The sequence below is a fragment of the Ochotona curzoniae genome, unplaced genomic scaffold, assembly GCF_017591425.1.
Source record: "Ochotona curzoniae isolate NIBS_2020 unplaced genomic scaffold, NIBS_Ocur_1.0 contig_3498, whole genome shotgun sequence".
Classification (NCBI taxonomy): Eukaryota; Metazoa; Chordata; class Mammalia; order Lagomorpha; family Ochotonidae; genus Ochotona; species Ochotona curzoniae.
The window spans coordinates 43296515-43314864 of record NW_024465885.1 but is presented as its reverse complement, the minus strand read 5'-3'; the positions used below and the strand labels follow the sequence as shown (position 1 = coordinate 43314864).

Here is an 18350-nt window from a genome sequence, read left to right as displayed (position 1 = left end):
GCCTGCTAGTGGCCTGGGAAAGCAGCAGAAGATCCCTCAAGTCCTTGGGCCTCTGCACCCATGTAAGAGACTTGGAGGAGCCCTGTGGCTCCTGGCTTTGGATCAGCACAGCTCCAGCCGTTGTGACCATTTGGGGAGTGAGTCAGTGGATGGAAGGTCTTTCTCTCCCTGTCTTATCTCCTCTCTGTAACTCTGCCTTTCCAGATTTCAGGTTTCAAATATATTATATTTGATAAATCTCTTTGATGCCCAAATCATGAAAAAAAAATTTTTTTCTCTGCAGTTACATCTTGTTTAGCATTAACAGTCATAAATTGATAAAGTTTTTTGGGGGGAAGAAAATTAAGCCAAATTTTAAACTTTGTAGTATATAGTGATTATGCATTGTTTTACAGACCTTTGCATCTTAACAATTGAAGAATAGAAAAGTTTTAAGCAGGTGAGCAGGGAAATCCCCAACAACCCAGTGAGTGAGGAAGAGTTTAACTGTACACCCTACCTAGTAAAGTCCAGGAGAAGCAAATAGGGAGCCTGACCAGTAAGTAGAGGCTGAGTGATTATAGGCTAGTAGGCCTTTTCCCTGACTGTTCCAGACTTTCTATATCTGTATCTATGTCTCTCTATCTGAAAAGCCAAATGGGAAGCCTGATCAGTAAGGTACAAGCTGTGTGATTATCAACTGGGTGACCTTTATTAGTCTCTGACTATATGAACTAATTTTGGGGCTCACAAGCAACCCTGATGGTTGGTGTAAGAGATGCCTGGAAACCAAGGCTGGAACTAGATAAGGACCAGAGAAAGTTCCTGTCCTGACTCCAGAAGGAAATTTACCATCCTTTTATCTCTGAGTGCCACCTGGGGCTCCTGGTGAAACCATGTTTTAAAAGTTGTATGCTTCAGTTTTCATCTGAATTGTCCTGGTCTGATCTCAATACCTCATTGCTTGCCTTAAATCTTAATCTGCGAAGGAAGAGTACGATACAGCAATACTTAATAATCCCAGTCATGGGATTGGCCTACTATGAGAATAAGCCTCTTCAAAAAAGAAGTCAGTGTTATAGAGAACAAGTGATAAAATTATTTTATACTCTCAGTGTATTCTAAAGTTTATGAGTAGACTGGCTCTACAGCTTCTGTTTTTTTTTCCCCCCCTTCCTGTAGTTTAAGAAAAGTTTTAAGTAGGGCTTGCCTTTGGCCATTAACTTGTTCAGGTCAAAGACTGAAAAACATGTACAGAGCTAACATATCAGTGAGTCAAGTTATCTGAACTAATTTGCAGGATATTACCCCTACATGGTTTTATGTAACTTAAAATTTTGTTAGCTTCTTTGATGAGTGAAGCACACTCAATATTCTCCACTGTTTTCAGACAGTTTCCACAGAATGTGGTATTAAAAAAGTTATTTAGGGGAAAGGTAAGGAAAACATTTACAACATAATACAACAATATTTACCTTTTCTTCGGCCTCCATTCTGGAATTGCCAAATCTCTCCTATTTTGTTATATATTTCTCACTTGGTGAATGTTTGACAGGCACGGGTAGAGTGGCTTGTTTGACCTTTCTTCATTTGAAAGACAGAGAGAGGTCTTTCATGTATTGATTAACTCCCTCAAATGATCACAATGGCTGCAACTGAGCCAGCTAGAGGCTAAGAGCCAGGAGTTTCTACTGGGTCTCCTACACGGGTGGCAGGGGCCCAATACTTCATCGTCTTCTGCTTTCCTATGCACATTAGGTGGGAGCTGAATTGGAAGTGGAACAGCCAGGACATAAACTGGACTGTTACATCACAGGCAGTGAATGGCTTAATCTGCTGTATACCATGAAATCAGTCCCTCCCAGAGATACTCTATTAAGTTGTGGGATTTACTCTTGTCTTTGGAGTTTTTAAATTCAAACACCAGATGAATATTTTGGCTGATACCCTAGTCTAGGGTAACTGAGGACTGTACCTGTCTAATCTGTTAGAATTCTAGTAGCTTCTGACCGCCTCTGTTGACTATTCAGGGTTACCTTTTCTCACTCCTGGATGTATCCAGTACACCAAAGAATGTGGTTACACTCTTTTTTTTTTTTTGGACTTTTGTTTTAGGCGGTATTAAACATGCATCCAAGTGCCAGGTACCTGTCACGCAGCCTCAGTTATCAGCTCCTGGGCATTTTTGTTTATGACATCACTAGCTGCCATCTCTCTGTCCACATTTAAATTGTAATAAATCTCAGGTATCATAAATATTTCAGCATGTATTTCTAAAAGACAAGGACCCCATTTTCTTTAAAATACATTCATCGTGATCACATCTGAAAAAAGTTTTCAAGTATCAAATATCTAGTCACTGTTCAAATTTCCTTAATGTCCCAAAAATGTTTTTTATGAGAATCAGTGTCTCTTTGTTGACACATTTTATTTTTATTTAAATTTATTTTATGGCCTTTCTCCTGTTTCAGATTTTTTATTTATTTGAGAGAGAGGGCTCCCACCCTGCTGTTTCACCATTCCAGTACTCAGGAATCTGGGCCAGTTCAGATATCTGCCGTGGATGACAGGAGCCCGGTCGCGAGAGCAGCCACTGCTGACTCAGGTGGTCTGCAGAGGAGCTGGGAGCAGGAGCTGGCATGGGGCATCATGGGCCTGAGGCTTGTGATGCAGTGACTTCAGTACTACACTCCATACCCGTTCTCATATTCCACATGAGTAGTGCTAAAGGACCTCTGTTGATCAGTCCTAGTAAGTGTGAGAATGTCTTTAAAATGTGAACATAGATTTACAGTTAAACTAGCTCAAATGTGACCTGGGAAGGGGAATTTTTCCCTTTTAAAGTCAGCTCTTGAGGTAATGAGGTGCTGTTTATCCTCAAGGTGTTAGAGCAGTAACTCCAGAGGCTGGAATTGGCTGCAGCTTGCGTGTTTGAACACGTGAATTAAAGCAGTGCAGGTCTCTTTACCTTAGCTGAACCGCTGAAGAGCGTGGTTGGTTCTCAGTTACTCCCCAAACAATAGGCTTACTGGGCGATCATATCTACATACAGCTAGAAATCAGAAGCCTGTAAAAAAGAAAGGTTTGCTTATTCTAGCCTCTTTGTTTGTTTAAAACTCCCCATGACTGGGAGCAAACATCTACACCAAAGGCAGCTTCTTCCTCTTGGGGAAAGCACAGTGCATACCTTGAAAGGCAGCACTAACAGGAAGTTACCCTGGATCTCTCCAGCTTTCATTTCCACCCATTCTTTCTATGTCCTCTGAACTGTTCACACACCCTGCCGCCTGTTAAACTGCTGGCTTAAACTCTGGCTGGCAATCATTTAACAAGCCTTGCTTCTTCCCAGTCCTATTCACTCCCCACTGCAGAAGTGTACATCTGAAAGCTTGAGACTTTACTGCGAGGAGTGATTAAATGTGAATGTTTGGGGCCAGCACTGTGGTGTAGCAAATTTAGCTTTTGATTGCAGTGCCAGCATCCTATATGGGTGACGGTTCAAGTCCTGGGCTGCTGCACTTCTGATCCAGCTTCCTACTGGGAAAGTAACAGAGGACAGTCCAAAGCCTTGGACCCCTACACCCACATGGGAGACCTGGAGGAAGCTTCTGCCTCCTGGCTCTGGCTTCAAATCAGTTCAGTTGTGACCATTGTGGCCAATTGCAGAGTGAACCAGTGGATGGAAGATCTTTGTCTCCTCCTCTTTGTAGATCTGACTTCAGATTTTAATAGTAGTAAATAAATATATATTTTTAAAATGTGAATGTCAATAGTGAGGGCATTGAAATATGAATATTGGTAAGGAACATGTTAATCTTTATTTATTTGGAAATCAGAATTACAGAGGGAGAAGGAAGGACAGAAATCTTCTCCGTCTACAAATTCATTCCCTAGGTAGCTACATGGCCAGCACTGCACTAGGCTGAAGCTGGAGCCAGGAGTTTCTTCTAGGTGTCCAGTATGGGTACAGTGGCCCAAGTACTTAGACTATCTTCCACTGCCCTCCTAGGCCATCAACAGGGGGCTCGATTGGAAAAGGAGCAGTGGAGGTGTTGCAGGGGGCTGCATCACTTGCTGTGCCACCACAGCAACTGCCAAAGCATTTTTTTGTGTATGTGCCACACCTCTCAGTTTGGTTTAGAGGAATTTTTACTCAACAGCAGCAATGTTGAGTCCAGATTCTGCTAGGTTGCTGACCTATTGAGGTGGAAATAACACCTGATTTCTATTACTGTTAGTATACAGGAGTCTTTAGTTTAAATGAAACAAGAGAATTATTTCCAACTAGAGTGATCAGAGAAAACTTCAGGAAGGATGAGCATTATCTGAAAGCCTAGTTAGAGGTTATTCCAGCTAGAAACATCACTGAACAGAGGAAAGGCAATGTAGGGTATGTGGAAGGGGCAATAATTAGTCATCTTAGCTGAAGTGTTGGATGCAAGGGGATGACATTAATGGGGAAAGAAATGCATTGAGGTAGCGAGGTAGTTGCAAATGCTGCAGTGTATCTAAAGATTATACACGTTATCCTGGGACCAACATATTGGCTTAACTGGCTAATCCCTGCCTCCATCTGCAGTTTCCCATATGGATGCCAGTATGTGTTCATGGTGCTTCACTCCCCATCCAGTTCCCTGCTGTGGCCTGGGAAAGCAGTGGAGAATGGTCCAAAGCCTTGGGTTGCTCCACCGTGTAGGAGACCCCCAGGAAGCTCCTGGTTCCTGGCTTTAGATATGCTTGGCTCTGGCCATTGCAGCCATTTGGAAAGTGAACCAGCCATGGAAGATTTTTCTTTGTCTCTTCTTCTCTCTGTAAATCTGACTTTCCAATAAAAATACATAAATCTTAAAAAAAAAAAACCCTTAATTTAGAATATGTGCTTATATTTTTATTTTTTATCATTACATTTTGTTTTTAGAATTTTGAAACTTAAAATGTACAACACAGTTGAAGTTCAGTGCAAGAAACTTTTTTTTTTTTTGGAGTTGAGAGTAAGTTGCTAACATGACACCCTGTTATAGATTTGACATGATACTCCATGTGTGTTTTCTACAAAGGCATTTTCCGATGTAACCATGACAAGGCATCATCAGATTTCCGTGGCTGCATTATTGCCATGCAATCCTCGGGCTCGTTTTGAGCTCCAAGTGTTGTTGTAGTAATGTAATAGTAAGAAAGGGTTTGCCCAATGGTTCCTTAGGCTTAGATTTAGGGCAGACATCTTGGACAAGAACATTCTAGAGATGGTGCCACATTCTTTCCATTAAAAGGTAATTTTGACTTGTGTTACTGTTAATGTTCACTTTGATTTAGAGGATACTCTGCAGGCATGTCTAACAGACCTTAAACATGTATTTACTGATTTGTTGAGAGGTAGAGATAGAGAAAAAGAACTAGCTCCCATCTGCTGCTTCACTCTCCAGATGGCTTGGCTGGAATGAGGCTGGGGGTCCGAGTGCACCCCAAGTGTCCCATATGGCTGACACACAGTCACTTGAGCCAGCCGCACTGCCTTCCAGGGTGCATGTTAGCAGGAACTGGAGCCAGGAGCCAGAGTCGGGTATTGTCAAGGTACTCCATAGGGAATGTGCATGTCCTGACTGGCCTTAACTGCTAGTTGAAAGCCTGTCACTGGCCTTCCTCACAAAGTGCCGTGAAGAGAGGTGTATGTATGTATGTATGTATGTATGTATGTATGTATGTATGTATGTGTTTTTGGAAAAGTTACAGAGAGAGAGAATGAACCAGAGAAATCTGTTGTCTGGTTCACTCCCCAGATGGTTACAACAGCCAGGATTGGGGCAGGCCAAGCCAAGAGCTTCTTCCAGGTCTCTCACATAGGTGGCAGAGGCCCAAGCACTGGCTCATCTCCCACTGCTTTTTTCCCAGACCATTAGTAGGGAGCTGGATCAGAAGTGGAGCAGCTGAGACACAAATCAGCATTAACATAGGAAGCTGGCGTTGCACATAGCGGCTTTATGCGCTATGCCACAGTGTCAGCCCAGAAGAGGTACTTAAAAGCTATGTAAGCATCCCATTTGTCATCAGACTTTGAATTTATGGGCTTACTCACTGGGTTTTAATGTATTATTCTTGTTATTTTTTTGTGTGATGCTTTTTTTGTTTAAGATTTATTTATTTTTATTTGGAAGGCAGCTTTACAGAGAGAAACCTTCAGTCCACTGGTTCAGTGAAAGTGGTCACCATAGCTGGAGCTGAGCTGATCTAAAGCAGTGCGCTTCCTTTGGGTTTCTTGAGTGGGTACAGGAGCCCAAGGACCTGCCATCCTCTTCTGCTTTCTCAGTCCAGAAGCAGGCAACTGGATTTGAAATGAAACAGCTTAGATATGAACTGGCCCCTTTTTGTGCTTTTCAGATTGTTTCAGATTTCACAAGTACCAGTCCCCTTGAGCAGAGTTCTTTGTTTTTTTTTTTTTTGTGGGGTTTTTTTTTTTTTTGGTCAATTTATTTAAAAGATGAGGAAATCATTGACATGTGGGCCATATTCAGAGATAGAGTGGGCAGGGAGAGTAAAGATGGGAGAGGGAGGTTTCTGCTTTCTCTTGTTCTTGCAAGAGGAGAGAGAGGACCCTTCCCCAGTGCCTGGCTTCTTATGAGCCTGGAAAGGGGCATGCTGACATGATCCTGTGCCCAGATCTCAGGGGAGGGGGGGAATACATCGTGGGGAAAGGGTGATTGGATTGACAGGAAGGCAGGCAGTGTCACATAGGGTGGGGGTGGTATGGCTTCCAATTCGCGACTCCTGACTCGTGATCTTGAGGGTTGCTGAAGGATGTGGATTCATCTCATCTTCTGTAGCCATTCTGCTGAAAAGTAAAGAGGGCATAGGTTGTGCATGTCCCAGATTTGGGAATCTTTCCATATCTCACCCATTGGGTCCATCTCATCAGCTGGAGCTGTTCTAGTCAGTGCCAACAGCTGTGCCCCCCACATTTTCATTACCACTTTGAGAAGGTGTTGATTTTTTTTAATCTTTTGAAGCAGCATCTTTTGAAGCATCCTTGTCTGATTCACCAGAGCAGGCTGACTCATCTTTCATATGCGCCTGGGTGTGATTCTGTCCCCTGATAACGGTCAGCAGAGGAGTTGGCACAGCATGGCTCTGAGTGTTCTGATGCCAGGATACCTCCCACTCTCCCCTGCACACACACACCAAGGCTCTGGTCTCTTGAGATTAGAGATCCTGTCATGTCTGGGGCCAGCTGGTCATGGATGCCTGGGTTTCTGCCAAAGACCATCAGTGAGGCCCCTCACCCCTAGGACCCCAATCTCAGACCCCTGACCTAGAAGGTACAACTGCCTGGAACTCGTCAGGCTTTTAGCCTACCCTCTTCCTCCCTACGTGCTGCCTGTCTGGGACCTGTGAGCGTTCAGCCTGCCTGTTCCCAGACCTGCCTGGTGGTGCATCTTGGGTATGGGCTGCCTAGGAGCCTGCACCGGGTCCCTGCTACCACTCCTGCCTTGCCTTGGACCCCTCAGGCCCCTGATCTTTTTTTTTTTTTTTAAAGATTTATTTTTATTATTTTTTCATTGGAAAGGCAGATATACAGAGAGGAGAGACAGAGAGGAAGATCTTCCGTCCGATGATTCACTCCCCAAGTGAGCGTAACGGGCCGATACAATGCCGATCCGAAGCCAGGAGCCTCTTCCGGGTCTCCCACAGGGTACAGGTTCCCAAAGCTTTGGGCCGTCCTCGACTGCTTTCCCAGGCCACAGGCAGGGAGCTGGAAGGGAAGCAGGGCTGCTGGGATTAGAACCGGCACCCAGATGGGATCCCGGGCGTGCTAGGCGAGGACCTTTAACCACTTGCGCCACCGCGCCAGGCCCCAGGCCCCTGATCTTAATGCTGTGGCCCTTGGCCTACCTGCTCCTGGCCTGGCACCATGCTGAGACTTTTGTGATATGTCTCCATTATTGTTTGAGCGTGTCCCTTATGGTCCAGGAGTGGTTCAGGCTTGTCCTATCTGTGCTTACCTCACCATCTGCCACTTCTCCAAGGAGTCCTTGCTTCCTTTAATGGGTAATGGTACAAACCAAGATCCAGGTGCCCAGTATGGCCACTGTACTGAGAGTGTTGCTGATCCCAGCCCCTCAGTGGAGAGTAGTAAGGAATATATGTAAATACGCCTAAGTGCTATGTCATATGCACCTGTTTATATGTCTGTGCTCGTAGCTCTATTTAGAAAACTGAGTTCATACTAAGAACTCCAATTTCAAGCAACACAAAGTGCCACCCACCACCTTTTTTTAAAGCCTGACTGAAAGATGATGACCTTAGGAAGATACTGATTAGAGAAGAAGCATTGCTTCTGGTTTTTCTTTTTGTTATTTTGTTTTCAAGGCTTATTTATTTTGTGGGGAAGGCAGTTATAGAGAGAAAGAGAGACAGAGAGAAAGATCTTACATCTGCTGGTTCACTCCCAAGTAGCCACAACAGCCAGAGCTGAGCTGATCTGAAGCCAGGAGCTTCTGCCAGGTCTCCTGTGTGGGTGCAAGGGCTCAAGGGCTTGAGCCATCCTCTGCTGTCTTCCCAGGCCATAAGTAGGGAGCTGGATCACGTTCAGATGTAGAGCAGCCATGACTAGAACCGGTGCCCATATGGCATGGTGGTGCTGCAGGTAGAGGAATCAGCCCACCAAGCCACCCCAGCAGCTCCTAATGGAGTGTTTTTAAGTTAAAGATATCAGACTCAAAAACTTTAGATTGACACTCTCTTTAAAGCTAAGTAGAAACTGATGTATGAGGTCATTTTCATAACCACGATTTTTTTTTCAGCATCTGCAGAAAAAGAGGCCATCAAGGGTACCTACTCGAAAGTACTGGATGCATATGGGCTCTTAGGGGTCTTACGGCTGAATCTGGGTAAGTTCGCTGTTCAGTGTAATTCATCCTTCTAAAGCAATTTCTGCTTTTGTAATATAAAGATTTAAGAGAGATTACCATTGTAGCATTTCAGATTCCATATTTGAGATGAAAGTTTGGTAGCATCTAAACTTTAAGCTTATTTTGTCATGTTTATTGCTTGAAAAGACAAAAAAAACAAATAAGCAAAACAACCAAAAACTTGAGCATATGCAAATTAAACTTCTGTGACTTAAGTTCCAGACGCAGTGTCTTTATTGAACACTGTAATAGCTAGGTATTGATTATCCAACCAGAATCAGGGCATTGTCCTTCTTCTTTGTTTCAGCACATTTAGGAAGAGGTCTTCTTGGGAACCATATTGATTTCCCTCATTTGTAGTAGAAAAGACATATTTTGGATCGAGAAGGGCCCAGTAATAGCCTGTCTTTTAATTTTTATAAATACTAGTGTGTGTGTGTAATGGTGCGATTCCACATGTGGCCCAAAGACTGGTGATGGTGCATGAATTGTTTTGTGTTGGTCCACCATAAGATGAGGAACCTGCACTGTCAGCCATGCATGGTTTCCTCCCTTGAGAAAATCTAACTGGGGAGGGGGAAAAGCCAGTCAGCTCTGCAGAAGGGTGAATTTGGAGGGAGTGACTGATTGCCACCCTGGCCGATTTGCCTTTTCTCGTGGTTCATGGACATACGTACTGGAGATTAAAATGGAGATTTGTTATTTATTATGCATCTCATATGTCAACCCCTATGCACAGTGCTTTATTGCTTATAGTATCTTAAGTGCTCCTTGCAGTCAAGTCTACTGTGGTCCTTGTTCTAGTCTCTCTTCTTATGAGGTGCTGTCTCAGGTTACTAGTGCTGACATATTGAGGTTGGTTTTGCAGTAGGGAAGCCAGGATTCAGGGCCCCTTTTGTCTGTGTCAGAACCCACACTCAGTGTATACTGCTGTTGAATTCCTACCTCATACTGACTTCATTGACTTTTGTCACAGATAAAAAATATTCATGAGACTTTTTCAAATGAAATTGCTTTGTAAGTTATTATTGAGAACTTTCTACCCACTTATCACCAGTTTATATTATATATCATTTTTCAACTTTATTATTTACAAAACATTTTCACATTCATTGTTTTAACTGAGCTTTCTAATAATTGTAAGGGAAGGGGCCCAGCATGGTAGCCTAGTGGCTAAAATCCTTGCCTTGCACGCACCAGGATCACATATGGTACCAGTTCTAATCCCAGCAGCCCCACTTCCCATCCAGCTCCCTGCTTGTGGCCTGGGAAAGCAATCAAGGACGGTCCAAAGCCTTGGGACCCTGCACTTGCGTGGGAGACCTGAAAGAAGCTCGAGCTTCAGATCGGCTCAGTTCCGACCATTGTGGCCACTTGGGGAGTGAATCAGCCGATGGAAGATCTTCCTCTCTGTCTCTTCTCTCTGTATATCTGACTTTCCAATGAAAATAAAAAATAAATCTTAAAAAAAATTGTAAGGGAAAGAAGTGAAGGCTACACACACACACACACACACACACATATACACATGTGCACACACACATATACACATGTGCATACGTATATATTTAAAGGGCGGATCAACACAGAGATTTCCCACCTGCTGATTCACTCCCTAGTACCTGAAGTAGCTACAGCTGGGCCAGACAAAGCCAGGCGCCTGCAACTGCCTCTGAGTCTCACGTGGGTAACAGCATCCCGAAACTTCATCATCTGCTGCTGCATTAGCAGGAGACTGGACCAGAGTGGAGGTGCTGGGATTCAGATTGGCACTCAGTATAGGACTCAGGAGTTGCAAGCGGTGGCTTAACACCTTGTGCCATGATGCCCATCCCAACCCAACATATATTTTTTTGCTTAATAGATTTTTATAGCGTCATATAAGTTTATATAAAATTATCCCATTGATGTCAAAATGCTAACTATAGTAGATGTGGTTTTTTTAAAAGATTCGTTTTATTTTTATCGGAAAGTCAGGTACACAGAGAGGAGGAGAGACAGAGAGGAAGATCTTCTATCTGATGATTCACTCCTCAAGTGGCTGCAACAGCCAGAGCTAGGCCGACCCGAAGCCAGGAGCTTATCCAGGTCTCCCAAGCGGTTGCAGGGTCCCAAGGCTTTGGACCGTCCTCGACTGCTTTCCCAGGCCACAGGCAGGGAGCTGGATGGGAAGTCGGGCAGCCAGGATTAGAACTGGTGTCCATTTGGGATCCTAGTGCATGCAAGGTGAGGACTCCAGCCAAAGGGCTACTGCACCAGGCCCTACTAAATGTTTTTAAATAGGAAACTTTTTTTCCAGCTAAAAAATAGAAGCGTGGATTTAAACATGTTCATGATTGATTTAAAATCATCAGTGTCAGATTTAAAAGATGTAGACAAGAACAGAAAATCAAGGATTTTTTTTTTTATTCATTTTATTGTAAAGGCAGATTTTTACAGAGAGAAGAAAAGACGAGGAGAAAGACTTTGCAACCACTGTTTTGTTTCACAAATAGCTACCATAAGCCAAAGCTGAGCTGATCCAAAGCTAGGAGCCTACATTCTCTTTTGGTTCTCCCATGTGGGTGCAGTGTCCCAAGACTTTGGACATCCTTTGATGCTTTTCCAGACCTTAAATAGGGAGCTGGGTTGGAAATGGAGTCACAGGGACAGGAACTGGTATCCATATAGGATATCAGCACTTGCATGCTGAAGATTAGCCAGTTGAGCCATTGAGCTGGCCCCTGGAAAGATATTTTAAATAACTTAAGGAATACTGAGATTTTTAATACAATAAAATCTTTGGTTTTTGCAGGTGATACTATGTTACATTATCTCGTCCTAGTCACTGGATGTATGTCTGTTGGGAAAATTCAAGAATCTGAAGTTTTCCGAGTTACTTCCACTGAGTTTATATCCCTTCGAGTTGATTCTTCAGATGAGGATCGCATTTCAGAAGTGCGCAAAGTTTTGAATTCAGGAAACTTTTATTTTGCGTGGTCTGCATCTGGAGTCAGTTTAGATTTGAGTCTTAATGCACATCGTAGTGTTCAGGAACACACAACTGATAATAGATTTTTCTGGTGAGTCTTATTTTATCCATTTGTAATCATATGCAATGCAACAGCTTGGTGATCTGGGGATAGTATGTTCAGCAGTTTCTATTTCCAAAGACAGCAAGGGATCATCGTTGCTGCCTGAGCACGTGCCCCCGTGGGGCTGCGGGGTCCCTCGGCAGGGAGCCTGGCAGGCAGCCACTCTCAGTTTGTTCACATCGGCGTGTCACAGGAAACCCTTTGCTGCCCCTCATCTAGACTGGCCTTTGCTATGCATTTAAAATACTTGATCAAATTTTGGTATTAATCTAGTTATAATAACATTGTTTTACTTGTAGTTATTAATGTTGAGATCTTTCCTTTGGCACTGTCAGTTTCTGAAGTCATCATTCTTTTTCTTTTTAGTTTTGAGGTTATAAATAAATGCTCTTGATTCAAGAGCACTGGGCTGTGAAGAAAGAGTGTACTGGGACAAAGTCCCAGTGCTATGATATAGTTTATGGTTGTGCATTAATACGCTGTTTCAAGCAGGCATGAATGAAGAGCAGAGCAGACGGGATTGTTATTGCCTTTATGCAGCAGACCAGATTTCTGATACAGTAGTTCTGTTGTCTACAACCAGAATCAGTGTTCTTGTTTTTCCTTAATAGCATGTACAAATTATATTTCATTATTTTGACATACATTGTAAGGCCCAAGTCCTAGAGTCTCTGCTCCTGGCCTCCCATGGTAGTTCCAATTGAAGATGCTCCCTTCTTGACACTCCCATTGCCATGGTCCTTGAATAGTACGTTCAGGTTGGAGCCATTTGTCCTGGCTTTCAGAGGAAACAAAATCAGCAGCGAACTGGGATAGGAAAGTTACTGTAAAACAAGATCTTGATCACTCACATGGAAGTGTATTGGTCACCGGTGGTGTAGGGGAGAAAGGCAGGCAGAGTGAAAAGACCCCAGTTTATCAGAGTTGGGCCTTGGCAAAGGAAGAGACAGTGAGGGCGGACACAGGACAGACAGAGCAGCGATGGTGGAGAGGTTAACAGCACAGATGTGTGGACGTGAAGTCCTTGCTGCTCAAAGAAAGTAGAAAGCTGATGAGGATAGGTTGAACCCCCATCTGATGTTCAGAAATAAGGCTTCTAAGAATTAAGTCCATGTTAACGTTAGCCTTCTGCTGGAAGCCATTGAAACCCTGTGGGAAGGTAAATGTTGCAGCGGTGCCCAGGGCCGCTGTCCTCCCAGTGCTGTTCCTTGCTCATTCCTTCCCACCTCCCGATTCCGAAGGTGGAGAGGCAGGAGCTTTCCTGCCACAGTACAGGTGCAAGCAGGTGCAGACACTTTGCTAAACACAATCAGTAGGCATAATGTATGTGTTTTTTCACTCATTAAGGATAGTAATAAGAATATTTCAAAGCTAAAAAGCCTGGAGGCATTTGTTCAGTAGGTGACAAGGATAGTCAAAATACCAAAGGTGAGTAAGTATTGTGCTTCACTTTGCAAAGAAAAAAAAAACAAACAAATTTTAGAATTCATTATGTATCCCCTTGAAGTTTAGTAGAAATATATTTGTGAGAATACAGTGAGTTTTGTAGTCAAAGTGTGCCATGCCAGATGCCAGTGACATGCCCACGTAGTTTACTATGTTGGAGGCTTAAAAGAGTAGCAGCCACGGCTGCTACCATGCGCGCGTCCGGAGCCAGTATCGGGTCTGCCGGAGCGCCATGGACTACCCAAGGAGCTCTGTGAAGCGGGTCCGACTGCTTCACTGCTTGCCTGCAGGCTTGAACTGGGGGCAGGGCCGGGAAGAGGTGGGGCTTGAACCTAGGGAAGTAGTCTTCCAGCCACAGCATGGTGGCTGGGAGGCCCCGGGATAAGCAGCGTCTCATGCCTGGAGTGCACGCAGCCGCTACCGTGTGCGCGTCCGGAGCTGGTATTGGGTGGCCAGTGCGCCATTTGGTGCTAGGTTCTGCCTGCTGGCCGTCTGGTCAGGGAGCTCTGGGATTTGGTTTCTATGATTGCTGCTTAGAAGGCTCCATGATGAACCCTCAGGGCTTTGGGTGCATGAATCAACCCTAAAGATTCCCAATGAGGGTAAATCTCCCCCGATGAACCTGTAGCTAATATGGTCAACCCATGTGTTTTTAAAATTGTATAACCAAATATATTTTCAAAACCTTTTACCACTCAGAATTTGGGCGAGAGAGCAGAGAAACCTTCCATCCCTTGTGAACGTGTGAGGAAGCCGTAGTGTAACCTCTCAGGCACATAACAGGTAACTTGTAGACAGTAGATTCAAGACAACATTAGACAACAGTAAAACTACAAAGACATACAGGGGGAATCAAGAGCGACCCTGACAACCTATTAACAGGAGGTCATGTGCACAGAGCAGTGGGGGACCACAGAGTGGAGCAGGGAGACAGGAGGAGACTTGTATCCCAAACCTGGAGACTCCCGGATCCCCATCAAGGATTATCAGTAAGGACGCCAAGGACTACATCCCAACTGCCAAAGAGACTACGGGGGACTGGTATGCCTTCGGAGGCCGAGAACTCAGAGGACATCTGCCCCCTCCTTTGGACCTACCACACGGGATAGAAGAAGCTGAATCCTTCATCAGAGGATCCAAGGCCATCGGAACAACAGCCAGGAAACCTGAGCAGTTTTCAGAAACAGAAGAACAGTAAACTCCCTTCAGGACTAGGGAGAGGAGCTATCTCTGGTTCTTACTTAGCTCCAACTTTGGGTCCCCACCCTCTCTGCAATGACCATGAGGGATGCTCCAGAGCACCCCCCCAACACACACACACACAACTCACTCACTCACTCACAAATTGGAATGGATAGACAGAGAACAACAAGGAAGGCTTGGTCAGCATGGACTCACACATACCTTACTAGGTAGGACACGGGGATTAAGTACTCCTCACCAAGGTATGGAAGACTTCTCTGCACACCCCTCCTAAAACTGTTTTGCACCTCAATTGTTGAAATGTCATTGAAGTAGCCACAGGAATTTGTTCAGACCTTGCATCCAATTTTGACATATTGGCTGCTCAATACTTTGCCAGTCTATCCTTTAACGTTATATATTGTTGCTGATGTTATGTTGGGGCTTTTAATTGACCGGGATTTTACTCTGTTGGCTCTGCCTTCGGACCAGGGAGGATCTCCCCAAGAAGCTGCTGAACTTGACTGGACAATGAGATGCTGGACTCTATGCTTGGTGTATGCTTGCACTGGACTCTATGCTTGGTGTATGCTTGCGATGAAGGAACCTCAACTAAACTTGAACTGCGGTCACGCAACAGGGGGGAGGAGCCCACCATGGGGGGAGGGATGAGAGAGGGGTGGGGGGAGTCCCCCAAAAAATAAATAAATAAAAATTTCAAAAAAAAAAAAAAAGAGTAGCAGCACATTGACTTCAGAGAGAAAACTGACCACAGAAGAAGCTGTACAGCACAACATGCGCAGGGCCTGAGGTCCCCCCACGGGGGCGAGGGGGTGTCTGTGCCCTGCCACAGACATCAGCTGTGCTGTTTTGATATGATAGGTCTCAGTGTGAGCTTCATCTCAGTAGGTGCCAGTAAAGAATGGAAGTGGAACTTTCAATATTTTAAAAAGAAGTAACGATTTAATGTTACCTCAGAAGTAATCTCACCACTTAGGATTTAGATTTCCATTTTAAATGAAGCAAGTATTTTAAAACCCAAAATCAAGCTTCAATGCTGTAGAAAATGCAATGTATAATTAATAAGATTTTTGATCAACAGTAAACTTTAGTTAAGTCTGATAGAGGCCTACTTCTCTTCAGCTTTCATCGTGGAAATTTTATTTTTATCTGTTTTGTAATCACTGGGTTTCTCTGTGTTTATTTAAATAAAACTTCGAAAGAGTTATTTATTTTTAGTGGAAAATTAAATTTTTGTGAGACAGAGAGAGATACTTCATCCATTGATTCACTTCCCAGACAGCTGCAAGAGCTGGGACTGACCCCCTAAACAGGAGTCAAGAGCTTCCAGATCTCCCACGCGGGTGCAGAGGTCCAAAGGCTTCGGACCGTCCTCTGTTTCTTTCCAGGGTCATCAGCAGGGAGCTGGATGGGAAGCAGAACAGCCAGGACACAAACTGACACCAGTATGGTTTGCTGGCACTTGCAGTTGGAGGATTAGCTAGAGGAGCCATCACACTGGCCTCTAAATAAAGCTTTTCCTCTGAAAAGTTTGGAAGTGATCTGTTACTTAGAATGGGTAACAAGATCTGGAGTGATGGAAAACCCATCTGTTTATTGTAATAGCCACATAGCATCAAATCAATTAAAAATTGTCTTATAAAAGTCAAGTCTTAAAATCAGAGCTTTAGGGCCCGGCGCGGTGGCGCAGTGGTTAAGGTCCTCGCCTTGCACGCCCGGGATCCCATATGGGCGCCGGTTCTATCCCGGCAGCCTCGCTTCCCATCCAGCTCCCTGCCTGTGGCCTGGGAAAGCAGTCGAGGACGGCCCAAGGCTTTGGGACCCTGCACCCGCGTGGGACACCCGGAAGAGGCTCCTGGCTTCGGATTGGCATAGTATCGGCCGTTGTGCTCACTTGGGGAGTGAATCATCGGATGGAAGATCTTCCTCTCTGTCTCTCCTCTCTGTATATCTGCCTTTCCAATAAAAAAAAATTTAAAAAAAAATCAGAGCTTTGTAAAGTGGGAGTGGGTGTGTGTATTGAGCACTTTTTGAAACAAGCTAGGTTTGATATACTTAAGACAGGACAGAAATGGGACACCAAGGAGCTGGCATTATGGTATTGCAAGTTAAGCTGCCGCCTGCAAGGCTGGCATCCTGTATTGGTTCCTGTTCATGTCCTGCGTGCTCCACTTCCAATCAAGTGCCCTGCTAATGGTCTGGGAACACAGCAGGTGGCCCAAGTGCTTGGGCCCCTGCACCCACATGGAGGATCTTGGAGAAGTCCCAAACTCCTAACTTCGGCAAGACCCAGTCTTAGTCATTGTGGCCATCTGAGGAGTGAACCAGCTGATGCAAGATTCTCTCTCTCTTTCTCTTTCTGTGTCACTCTGCTTTCAAATAAATAAATACATCTTTTTAAAAACAGATGTGGGGCACAGATACTAATGAAGTTTTTGAAAAAATGATTTTTCTCTGTAGACTGTAGATCGCATATCTGAAGGCCTCAGTTCTTTAAAAGGCTGATTTATAAAAGGCTTGCTATACAGACAGATGCTGGAATCTCCCTCCACATGCTTGCAGTGGTTGTGGCTGGGCCAGAAGCCTGCAACACCATCTGGGTCTCCCACATGGGTAGCAGTGGACCAAGTGTTCAGTCCATGTTTTACTGTTTCCCATGGAGCGGTATTCGAGGTGAAGCACCTAGAACTCTTAACCATATGGGATGCTGGTGTGCCAGGCTTGAAGCTTAATTTGCCGTGCCACAGTACTGGTCCCCAAGGATCTCATTTTCTAGCCCTCACTTCTGATATGTGGCATAGAAAATGTAAAAAAATTCATTTCTTCTTGGTGCACTTTAATTTGATAATATATTATTTGGAAAGCACCATCTTATTTATTTATTTAAGATTTATCTTACTTTACTCTGAAGTCAGCGTTACCAAGACAGAGAAATAGAGAATGGGAAAGAGAGGTCTTCCATCAGCTGGTTCAGCTGGTTCAGCTGGTTCACTCCCCAGATGGCCACAAAGGGCCAGTATGAAGCTGGGAGCCAGGTGCTTCTTCTGAGTTTCCCATGTGGGTGAGGGGCCCAAGGCCTCGCTTTATTGCTTTTCCAGGCTATAAGCAGGGGGCTGGATCAGAAGTGGAGCAGCCAGGACTTGAATCAGTGCCCATATGGGATGTCAGCTGTCACAGGTAGAGGATTAATGTGCTGTGCGAATGTGTCAGCCTCAAGAACACCATTTTAAAATTTGTACTTTGTTATTTAGTACCGATTATCCTAATGCAGAACATTGCTTTTCTTTTAGGAATCAGTCTTTGCATTTACATCTCAAGCACTATGGCGTGAATTGTGATGACTGGTTATTGCGCCTCATGTGTGGGGGAGTGGAAATCAGAACAATCTATGCTGCTCACAAACAGGCAAAGGCTTGCCTCATTTCCAGATTAAGCTGTGAACGAGCTGGGACCAGGTTCAATGTCCGAGGAACAAATGATGATGGTCATGTCGCCAATTTTGTAGAAACAGAACAGGTATATAGTGTCTTATATTGCTTAATTTGTGTATTACCAGGCGATGTACAAAAAATACTAGAATAACAGACCTTTATTTTTCAGTTATTGAACTAAACCACTTAAGAAAATTATACATGTGAGGGAGAAATTGAATAAAGTAAACTCAATGGTAGACATGTGTGCTATTTGAAAATTATATTTGTGGCTATAAAGTATATTTATCCTAGGTCCTGAGCCCAACTTAAGT

At 44.2% G+C, this 18350-nt stretch overlaps 1 protein-coding gene across 6 annotated transcripts in view; it reads left to right on the top strand.

Annotated features, from left to right (window-relative positions):
* The window catches only part of SYNJ1 (synaptojanin 1), an 82957-nt gene that overhangs the window by 11032 nt on the left and 53575 nt on the right, over window positions 1–18350 (top strand). For 5 of the 6 annotated variants that reach the window (XM_040980736.1, XM_040980737.1, XM_040980739.1 and 2 more), the window contains 3 exons: window positions 8775–8861; window positions 11677–11944; window positions 17896–18121. In XM_040980736.1, coding sequence (XP_040836670.1) covers window positions 8775–8861; window positions 11677–11944; window positions 17896–18121 — 581 coding nt within the window. Of the gene's footprint in view, window positions 1–1709; window positions 2731–8774; window positions 8862–11676; window positions 11945–17895; window positions 18122–18350 lie in introns of those variants that run through there. The other variant, XM_040980740.1, reaches the window with a different exon arrangement.